The sequence below is a fragment of the Vidua macroura genome, chromosome 9 (genome assembly GCF_024509145.1).
Source record: "Vidua macroura isolate BioBank_ID:100142 chromosome 9, ASM2450914v1, whole genome shotgun sequence".
Taxonomy (NCBI): Eukaryota; Metazoa; Chordata; class Aves; order Passeriformes; family Viduidae; genus Vidua; species Vidua macroura.
In genome coordinates, this window is record NC_071579.1 from 14,091,158 (window position 1) to 14,102,505 (window position 11,348).

At 39.0% G+C, this 11,348-nt stretch overlaps 1 protein-coding gene across 8 annotated transcripts in view; it reads right to left on the reverse strand.

The window, feature by feature from the left end:
• LOC128811200 (hornerin-like) overlaps positions 1–10,361 on the reverse strand; it is a 74,910-nt gene extending 64,549 nt beyond the window's left edge. For all 8 annotated transcript variants that reach the window (XM_053984609.1, XM_053984603.1, XM_053984608.1 and 5 more), the window contains exons 1-2: positions 10,245–10,361; positions 9,405–9,556 (exon numbers count right to left, since the gene is read on the reverse strand). In XM_053984609.1, the coding sequence (XP_053840584.1) occupies positions 9,405–9,498 (94 nt within the window). In that variant the 5' untranslated portion in view covers positions 9,499–9,556; positions 10,245–10,361. The remainder of the gene's footprint in view (positions 1–9,404; positions 9,557–10,244) is intronic.
• Positions 10,362–11,348: the final 987 nt, after the last annotated feature.

An 11,348-nucleotide genomic window follows, 5' to 3' on the forward strand; every position in this document is an offset into this window, starting at 1 on the left:
CTTTAGTCTAGACCAGGAGTACATTTCACATCACTCCTGAAGCACTTATATTCATGAATTTCACAAAATCTATCTTATTCCCTGTTTTTTTAAGGTACTTTGCAGATGTCCTTCTAGTGCATCTAGCCTTGGCAATAACCATAATGTGCCAAGTTCTGCCTGATCCACCAGGTCCTTAATTATGCCAAGTCAGTATCCCTCACTAGCTGTTCACACTCTTCTATTGAGAGATAGTTGTCATATGCTATCAAGAAGGACTCTGCTATGTGTAAGTTAAATAAATTCCTGGTGACAATCTACTTTTACAGTTTGTGTAAATGTAAATGACTGTTAAAATATTTTAGTCTGGAAGTTGCTTCACTCGTTCATCTAAAATACCTTACTTTCATGACCTGAACACGAAGATTTAGTGAAAGACACTTAGTAAAAGATTTATCTTGTGTTTCTTTGCAGCAGCTACTGATGAGCTACAGTGAGTGGTAACATGGAGATGCTGCATGTATCTATTGGATTAAATTCCTACTAGACTGACTAATTTATTTCACTTGATAATGAATTATCATTTCCATCACTTTCACTCTTTAAATTTGTCAAAATAAAAAGACACTTATTACATAAATAAGAAAATGTTTGCAAGAAGATTTAAGCTTACTGGAAAATGGGTTATGTTTGCTTATGGTATCATAATCCACACAAGAGCAGCTTCTTGGGGCTTCCAGAGAAAGCCTTAATATAGATATATTAATTTTCTGATAGACACTTGGAAAGCCCAAGAGAAGCCCACAAAGAAACTGTTTAACTCTGGCCTTTCTCAGTAGAAGGAGTTGATGCTTATTGTTAAGTATTTACAGGTCTCCTCTAGCTGTGCCAGAACTGGGACATGTGTCTTGGCACTGAGGACTTGTCAGTCAATCAGAGTCTAAATAGTTCCAGAGGTATTCCCTGACTGTTTCCCAAGCCCTTCCTTTCACTCTTCATAGCAGTGAGAAGTTACCACAGAATGTGCTCTCATTTCACCTGGGTTGCACAGTTTTCCCTTTCAAATGCAGAAGGAGGTGAATTCCCATTCCTTCAGCAGTTAACACTATAAGGAATAGTCAGGTAACAATTTTTGTTCAGTATTTGTAACTTTTTTTCATGGTGAATTTGAAATATACTACAAGGAAAAAAACAATTCACTTTCTATAAATAGTCAGATCCTAGCAGCTGGAACAATGTCTCCCTTTTATTTCAAAATAATAAACATTGCTGGAATCATATCTGAAATAATTAGAAGTGCAGTATATTTAGAACATCTACGTTTTCAGGCACTTCTCTACTCACCATTCTGCAATTGTTTGATTGGGATAGAGTTTAATAGTTTAATAATCCTTCCGAACACAATCCCCACAATGCCCACAATTTCATTATCAGAATAAAAGAACCTGGCTTCTGTTTGGGATTTCCATTGCATGGTAATAGATAGTAGAAATAGAAGTACAGTAATAGAATGTGTAACAGACAAAGACTCAGAGCAACTAATGTAATACATGCTTTAGTGGTGCAAGTAGCTCTAGTTTGCAAAGACTGCTCACTACAGTTAGCAGAATAAGAGAAAATGGATCTAGATGCTGAAGACCAAGCATGTCTTCAGAGGCTTTTTGACCTATATATTTATTCATTCCTAATGCATTTCCTACAACATCACTGGCTATTCCATCAGACTGAACATGCTTTTCTTGTGTGAGCTGTGGCTTGTTCCAAATTCCTATTGGCAAAGTTAATTTGTAAACCTTCATACTCTTCTGGCAAGACTTTCAATCCTGAAGCTTGATTTACCAGGCCAAAATTTTCATTCCTATAGACCAAGCCAGAAAACTTTTATTCCTATAGACCATAATTTTAACTAAGCTACTAAATTGTTTTTTTTTTCTCAGGTAGTCAAGAATCAGGTTCTTTAGTCTCCCTTTTTCAAGATAAGGCAAAATGTTAACAATGTTAACAATGATATGTGACTTCCTAGATAAAGTAATAACATGAGAATACACACAACTCCTAGTATTTTGAAGAAGAGAATCTGTTTTGGAGGACAACGGGAATGGAATATACAAAATCCTGTCATTGTTTCTGTGTCACATAACCCTGGATATAAAGTGCACACAAAGACCTGAACATAGAAGAAAATGCAGAAATTAACTGAAGAGAACATAACAACAAAGAGCTGCAAACAGGTGAGGGATGAATATCTAAAAATGCCTGTTTACAGGGAATCATGACTTACTGGGTACCTTTTTGTGCAATGGAAAAAGGGAGTCCCTGGTGTGTTACCAAGCCAAGCAATTTACAAATCAGTAAAGTGCACGTGCGCTATACAGATAAATGCTGCTGCCCTCAAGACAACATATTTTTCTGAAATAAAGAAATAAGCTTCAGACTAGTACTATTCCCTTCCATATACTAGTCATGAAGATGCTTTGAACTTAGACTTTACTAAATTACAGATGACTAGCTCTTTAACTAAGGAAAAGATCATGTGTTTTTGAAGTGGTCGCTCTTGTCCTTGCATTTGATTTTCCCCTTGTCTTTTGTATTATTCATGATGTTAAGTCTAAATGTAAGATTATCACCTTTTAGAGGCAAGGACCAAGTATTAAATCTTTGAAGCACAATGAATCCTAATTAGGTATAATCAATAATAATTATAGCTGTGTAATGGAAAATAGGAAGGTGAGGAAAAGGAAATGGCTGAGATCATAATAATTACTTTCTATTAGGACTGGCAGGGAAAACCTATGTGAGAAGCTGGTCACCTGAGAAAACAGATACCTATTTATTTGGGTTTTCCTTGGAGTTGAAATAGCTAAGTTAAAGTATACAAATATACACTAAACATGATTTATAAGTTTAACAAACTCTGGAAGCAGAGTGCACTACGTGTATCTCTGAGGGGGTTGCTGTGGTAACCTCTTTGGAACGCAGCAATTACCGCCTACCTGGCAAATTGGAAGTGTGACATTCCTCTGCTACTAACTCCTCCATTTAGCCAGAGGTCAGGGAGGAGAAGCAGGTGACTCTCACGGAGGGAACAGTCAGAGCCACAGAGCTTTCTACCAGAAGGTCAAAGATGCACTAGGTGTTAAGCTCACAATATAAAACAGGGAATATATGGAATATGTGGAATGTGAAAGCCCTGTTACATCCATGAGATACAAAATAACTTGGACAAAACCAGAAACTGAGCTCCATGACATTTCTGATCTAATGTTTTATGTTCCTACAGAGTGCAGGTCTAGGTCACTCCTGGTCTTCAGTGGGATTTTTTTGTTAGGATGGCTCCACAGAGAAGCTGCTGACCATCAAGGCTTTATGGGTACAGAGCTCCTCACTGCTGGGCTAGACCTGTAGTGACTGGGTGTACAGAGAGCCAGGGTAACCAGGTACTGTGTAACATGTCCTACAAATTAAATTATAAGTCCTCTAATTTTTGCTCTGCACTAAGAATCTACTGCCCTGACTTCTTAGGGCCATCAGATCACTACAGTCAGGGGACTTCTGCTTATGAGAACTTTCTTGGATTCATCCAGTCTGATGTTCCATCTACTAAGTAAATTCCTTACAGAACGCATTATTTTTTTGTGATACATTTGAACACAATTATGATACATAATCTTCCTTATGGAGAAGTATTAATTTACTATAATCCATTACTATAAAGACCTTCAAGCTTAGTATGATGCTATCCTCAGTATGAAAGACAGGCCATTTATTAACATCTTATCACCCTTTCACAAAAGAATAGCATCCTTATAGCAACTGTAATTATAGATATACAGCAATATAAATATCCTTAATGCATCTTTTAATTAGGTTTAGTAAGTGAAAATATTTGGGAGAGTCAACAAAAGGTCAGTTGTCTAAGGACCACTTTGCAGTGATTCACTATTCTGTAGTGATTCACGAAGCACTGAGTGAGGATTTCTACAGGCACTCAAGAAAATACATTATCCCAGGTGCTACAGCCATGGTCACTGCTGAAGCACAAATGTGCCTTTGCAGCTCTGCTGTAAAAGGGTTAAACATCCACACCACAAAGGTGCTTGAAATAGTTCCAAATATGATTTCAAGCAAAGTAATACAACTGAGAATGAAGAAAGAACTGCAAAACAGCATAGGAAAAGGATAAAAAGGAAAATGGAAACCCATCCCAAGTCAGAAGTACCTGAGGAAGAATATACATCTCATAGATAGGTAGTCCACAGTATTTAGCAGTGGAGCTAGATAATTTCCACTTCAAATATAAGATTTACAGAAACAAGAGGGTTTTTTAGGTAATTTTTTTTACTGTTTCCAATGCCTTTTCTATTGATGTGAAAGTAAAACAAAGGTAGGAGTGTGTAGCTTCCAGCAACAGTAATAGAAATGTGTTTTTTTAGAGTAGTAGATAAACCTGTGGTCTTCACATCCAAAGATATAAATTATGGATTTTATTTTAAAATCAACCTGCATAGAAGTAATATATAGACACAACTTTCATTAATTAGTTCCTATATGCCATGTAATTTTCTGCAGAACATGGCATGGTGAATAACACCTCTAAAGGCATTCAATGAATATTTGAGCTGTTCCATTGTATAAAACCATATGATGATCCAACGAAAGCACTATTCTGAAAACTTTTGTGACACATTTAAGCACTTAATCTGCAGACCATGCTTGAAACAGAGCCCAGAAGGCTGTTGTGTACAGCTAGGTCAGACATCAGCATAGGCTGTGAGGTTTCCTGAAGGGTAAACATGTGCTGTGACAGATGTGAGAACAAAGGAACTGTAAATTGTAGGAGATTAGTATTTATTTTTTATAAACTAAATATTTAACTACAGGTAGTGCAATCTAAAGGCACATGCACCAGCAGACCTGCAGGCCTGCTGCAAAGCTTGGTGAGACTTGGCATGGTGTGAAGTGCTGTATAATCTCTGGCACACATACAGTGGGATTACAGATCAAGCACATACAGGTGGATCCTGACGACAGGGCAGACAGAAGCAGCTCCTGAGGATAGCAGTGCTCAGACAAAACATCAGTGTTACTGGAGCACTGTGGGAGTGACCTAAGCAGGCAGAATTAACACTCTACAGGTGGGAAACTAATTCTGGACTTCCTGTGTTTAAATGTCTGTGCTCTGCTGAGCTCCCCGCTGTCTAAAATGATGACCCATTACCAGTTACTCCTCATCCATATGTCAACAACAGGAGGGTTTTTTCTTTTAATAGTACCCCCAGCAATGGAAGCAGCATTTAGAAATCACATGCAACAGTGGCAGCAAAGTCAATGGTTCTTAGCTTAGAAGACAGGTTCAGCTAAGTAGGATTTGGGTTAGCAGCATTCTATTTTCAGCAGACAATAGTTACTGATTATTTGTGAGGGTAGTGAAAATGACCAAGCAAGAAACAAAGATCAAAACTTTCCAAAAAGAAGTGTATCTACCAGGTAGTACTACCTGCCATCCACTTTCCACATGTTCTGAAGCTACCAAAAGTTCTGCGAGTACAGTAATTACAATTTTCCAAGAAAGTAAGAGAAGGGCACAGAGATACCTACATACTATGCCAATGCCCCTTCAGCTAATTCAGAGCAATCCTTAAATTTTGAGCACAGGAAACATACAAGTGTGAGTGGGGTGTACTAATCCCTGCCACAACTATTTAGCATCCTATTTCAAAGCATTCTCATGTCAGTTTCCTGAAAAGAAATTTAAGTAACATAGTATTTAACAAAGCATTAATAGTGAAAAATGCTAAAGATGAAGTATCCTTGACTTCTACTGCTTCCCTCATGTTTGAAAATATATATACATCAAACAGATATGTGTTGAAAGAGTGTATTTATTGGCAGTACATTGAGTATATAATTATAGCAAATTAAATAGAGTACGCTGAGAATTAAATTTATGAGACAAAAGATACTATTACAGCAATTATTATTCTGAGTTACCTTCTGTATATGACATCAAAAGACTTTAAAATGTTACATTCAAGCACATAAAACCTTTGAGTCTGATGTAGTACTCACGTTTCCAGGGATTTTGATGACTTCTGGGTGAAATTCACACTAGCATTTTAGCTATGCTGAAGAAGGGTGAAAGATAGAGAAATTGAGTTCACTTTAAGAGACCATAGTGAACTGGCTGAAGAAGTGGAAATAGGGCTGACAAAATAATGCCAATTTTTCATTTCAGCCAAGTGAAAAATGTTTTTTCAGCCTCTACAGGAGTTCTTCTCCCCATGAGATTTCAATATTTTAAAAGTTTCTAGTGATCAGAAGTGAAAACCAGGTGATACTTGAAATAAGTGTGGAAATTTATCTGTGGTTACAACTAGTTCCTCAAGCTGCTCTTCCCCTTCAGTAGTCAGAGCTCCTGGTCAGGGCAGTGCTGCGTTTTGGTGTAACAGCAGTAGAGCCCTGTGGCTGTGCTGTCTGCACCACTGAAACACAGGGTCATACAGACAAGCCAGGAGGCCCACACTGAGGTAAACTGCAGCCTCCCCCTCTCCATCATTTTTGCTGTCCTACGGCATGCAGACACACCAGACATCACAACTTCCTCTCTTTCCTACTTCCTCCCTTTGAAACACTCCACAGGTGAGGAAACATCCTCCTTATCTCCTTTGGGTGTTCACCTAGAAGTCCTTCTCCCCTTCTGTCATAACCTGTCCTCAACCATCACCCCATTTCTGACATTCCTGAAGGATTTACTGACCACCAAGCAGTAGGGTTGCTCTTCAGACAGTCAAACATTAAGTTAAAATTCAAACACTGGGGTTCTGCCCTCCAAGAGATTATTTTTGAAAGAGCTATACTGCAGCTGTCTCTCTAAAGAAATATTGAAGTGCTCTATAATTTGAATGGCAGTAGACACAAAAACACCCACTCCCCACAATTAAATGGAGCCTTTTATGTTAAATGAAATCAGGGAGAAGAATAGGAAGCAAGATGACATTTAACATCAATGTTTAGCTTAGAGCAATTACTTCATAACCAGTAAAAAGAATCTGCTGAATTTTGGAAGAAATGCTTAATTACCTAACTGAAGGGTTCTTATCTCAGCTACTAAACTAATAAACATTCACTTTTTAAATATTATAACTTTCTGACTTCTCTGCTCAATCTTCCAGTACAGACAAAACATACTTTCTAATAACACAGGTACAAATTTCTAAATCCTAGTGATTTTAAGGAATTTTTGTAAGGTCTTATTTGAAAACATGATGGAAATAACCAGAGGAACACCTGCCTACTACTACCACTATCACCCCCCTGCCCCCTGATCCTCAACTGGGTTTTATTTGCTTTTAATATTCCTGAAGAGAATCTTTTCACCATTTTGATAAATCCAAAGTACAAAATTCTACCAGATTTTTGGGACTACAGCAGAATTTAAAGTATGTTTTGTTAGACTCCAGCAAAGGTACTTACAAGGAAGGCAAAACATCTCTCGGCATGAGGGGGAAACTGCTTCAAGGAAACTATTGTGACAATGAACCCCAGCACAGTACAGACTCCCTACCCTGGAATAAACAACTGTATTCCATTGCTACATCTGATTTATGCTTTTGACTGCTGTTTGCAAAGGTGTATAAACTGTCTAAAGACAAAATTATGCAAAAAATAAGCCTGTAATTATTCAAGGCATAGAAATTAAATTACTCTAGATTTACTCTGATCCAGGTGCTAGCATCTGGTTCTTAAATTTAACTGAATGGTTCCTGGAGGCCTTGGAAAAGCTCTGCAGTAACCTAACTCTTCCAAACATGAATCTGCAGCGAGGCCTGCAGCAGAGACCTCCAGCAGTACTAGCCAGATAGCCATTACAAGAAAACAAAACTAGCTCTTGAACAGCTGTCCCAGTAGGTCTGATTACAGGCTTTACAAATTACAAAATTATCTTGAACATGTGGGTGCTCCCATCCGGCTTCAGCAAGTGGAATAACTTCTAGAAAATGCAGCCCGTTAAACACACAATGAATGCCACTAAAAAATATCCGTGTAACAACATACTTAAGTTAAAATACCCACAATTATAGTGAAAGATTGCCCAGGCAGAATTATTTTCAGTTTTCACATTAAAATTTTGTACATAAACAAAGTATTTAAGGAAACGGAAAAAAATCGCCAGCAATTACATAAACATTAAATGAACTATGATGCAAATAATAAATAAATGCCTAACATACACCTGGTTTCATATCCTAGCATTTCCCATTTTTTAGAAGATAAATAGATTCTTGAATTTTGCAATAAAACAGAGACATAGATTACTGGATCTTTTAATACTGAAATATTCCTTAGCTCCAGTTACCCTTTAAGAAATCAAGCTGTCACTAAACCATCAAAGATGCATTCCTTTCCCACTTCTCCCACATGAGGATATATTAATGAAACATTTTCTAAACATTTAACAACTTATTATGATTTTGACGTGCGGGAATGGAGACTTGAGCGGTTAAACGCCAGCACAGCGAGTGCAGCTGAGCAGAAAGGCAGAGCCCTGAAGGGAGTGGGGGAGCTGAGTGGCCCGGCCCAGCCTGGGCCGGAGACAGCAGGGCCACAGGGGCCAACTGGCGCCACCCTCTGCTGCCACGCTGGAAATGTTAATTTGGATCTACAGTAAAGAGCTGCACTATTCTTACCCCATCCATCATCCCCAGCTCCCTACTGAGGTGCTCACCTCCAGCCCATCGTGCTAGTCCCTGGATTACCATACATACAAGTAAGATCCCTTCTAACATGTCATCCCTGACACTTTAATCTGGCAGTCATATCCACAAAATTTGTACACTAACTAACCTCAAAATCCTACCCCAAGTTCTCCTTAGGTATAATACTGCAACACATCTTGGCAACACTTAACCTACTACTGCCCTCCAACGACTGCTCTTGCTAAGACACTATTACCTCATTATTTAGCTGCTCTTTAGGGTGTGCACAAGCATCTGGGAGCCTTACTCCTGCATTTGGAACTGATTTCTCATTGCATACTATTAAAACAGGTTCCCCTCTCCAGGTCTAGGCTGCATCTAGGACCCTTATAGACAATGGCCATAAGATCAATTACAAAGAAATTTAAAAAACAGCCCCTGAATGTATCCCACAAAAGAACAGATTATTCAGCTTTCTCAAATTATGTGGTTATGACTCTAAAAAGCACGTTAAAAAAGACTCCCACTATTATAATTTAATCCTACTCTAGAGCATCTTGCTTTAAAATAATTGTAATTTTAAGTCTGTAAATCATGAGACTGCAAGTATCTCCCTTTAGAACTGATTTGAAGACATCATCTTATGTTTCGCACCACCACACAAAATTAAGCTCCAGTTTATTTGCCATTTATTTGAACTTAGAAATACAGAACTCTAAAAAAACTTACCTCCTTTAGTATCTGGAGTCCACATCATCCAAATTAAGACCCTTGCCAGGCTGCAGCATAATTCTCTTCTTTCATGGCCAGTTTCCATTCTCATTGCAAAAAGGCACTAGATGAAGCACAGTCTCTCTGTCTGAAGTTGTACTGAGATATTGCTGTGGCACACAAAGGGAAGGGAAGTGCTCATGGAGCTCACATATTGCATAAGTTTATGTGAATTGAAGTGAACAAGTTTATTATTTGTCAAATATAGTCAGCGGTACTGAACTTTGTGTAATATGCTGAGATTATTATTCATAGGGTGAACAGCTGCCTGTGGCCAAAAGGATGCAAACAGAAGAGACACACAGCAGAGATTAAGATTTCTGAGAGAACGGGTTCAAGGAGGTAGTACACAATGAGACAAACGTGTCACAGGCCAAGAGCCTGGAACAGCTCAGATGGCTCAGACTGCCACCTGACTAGCCAGAGTCTGCTTTCAATATTATTCTCAGGTTCACTTTCGTACCACCACACATTAATTCTACTTCAGAATCTGACCCTGTAAAAAACAGCTATCGCTAAAACAATTAACAGTCAATTTAGTGCCTCGTTCAGCTGCTCATGCTCTGAAATCAACACTCCCCATTAAAAATGGCCATTGGTCCACTGGTCACCCGCGCTTTGATGTAAAGTTCAGAACTGGGAAAGCTCTGTTTTAATTTAGTCAGTAACTTCTGAGAAATACCAAGTGCACAGGCAAATCTGGCACAACTTGAATAGACCTGATTCTCTCCCTTGTACCGCTACATTAAACAACAGGTGTACAAGCTCCCAGCTTTGCACAAACCCCCAGATGCTCACCCGCAAGTACATTTTCCTTGTTACTGTTTCCAGGCACATTCAAAAAGGAAAACAAGCTGTCAGCTGGGGCAGGTTCCCCAGTTTTCCCGAGGAGAGTGCGGCTGAGCCGCCCGCAGCCGGCGGTGTGCACGGAGCCGTCCGGCCGCTGAGGGCCCCGGCCGGGCTGAGGCCCCCGCCCCAGCCGCCCGGCAGCGGGAAGCTCTCTCTGCTGCGAGATCGGCGGGTTCTTGAGGGGCCCCACCTCACCTCACACAGCAACGCGGGCAGAGCTGCAGTGTCCTGACTGCAGGAGCTTTGCCAGTTTCCATCTGCAAGCTCCAGAGCAGCTTTCAAGAGAAACCTGCCAGTCACCAGTAACATTTCATCCATCTGTTCCTCGACTGAGCTGCTTGAGGTGCCATGAGAGCTGAGGTGGCAGCGCTGACCTTACCAACACCCTCCAACACCTCAGTGACTTGTCATTTCTACATTTCCTTACCCAGTTTTCAATAGAATATTTATTTAAAGTATATACAATAGAATGATAAACTACTTCCTAAAGAAAAAGCTTGAATAGAGAATTAGGAAAAAATCCTATTTTTATAAAGCATGGAATGAAATGGGGACATTGCAAAACATATATATGTATATATATGTACAGAACATATATATGTATACCAGGCACCTGTGCTGTGAGACTTTGATTTTACAAAGCAGAGGTGAAAAGTGAAAGTGCCTTCTCCATAGTGATAGGAATTTTACTCCAAAAGTTAATCACTGTATCACTTGGGTATCCGTAAATCAGTTAATCAAGACTGCTGTCTTGGTGAATTTGCAATACTATGATCTAAATTATATAAACATTCATATCAGAAGGTCTGCTAACCCAAACCCACTCAAACTCAGCTGGGACAGCTGACATTGACACCAACATAAGAATCTCTAGTTTATGTTGTTTTTTTTTTTTTCTAATAAGCTGTTGTTTATCTAATAAGTGTTGTTAGCACCTTTTAATATTTAACCTGAGAAGTTAACAATCTCCCCTGTATGTAAAGTTGCAAGAAATGAACAAGCAACATTAGCTGCAAAGTCTGACTTTTTTAAAAAAACAATCACAAGAAAAGG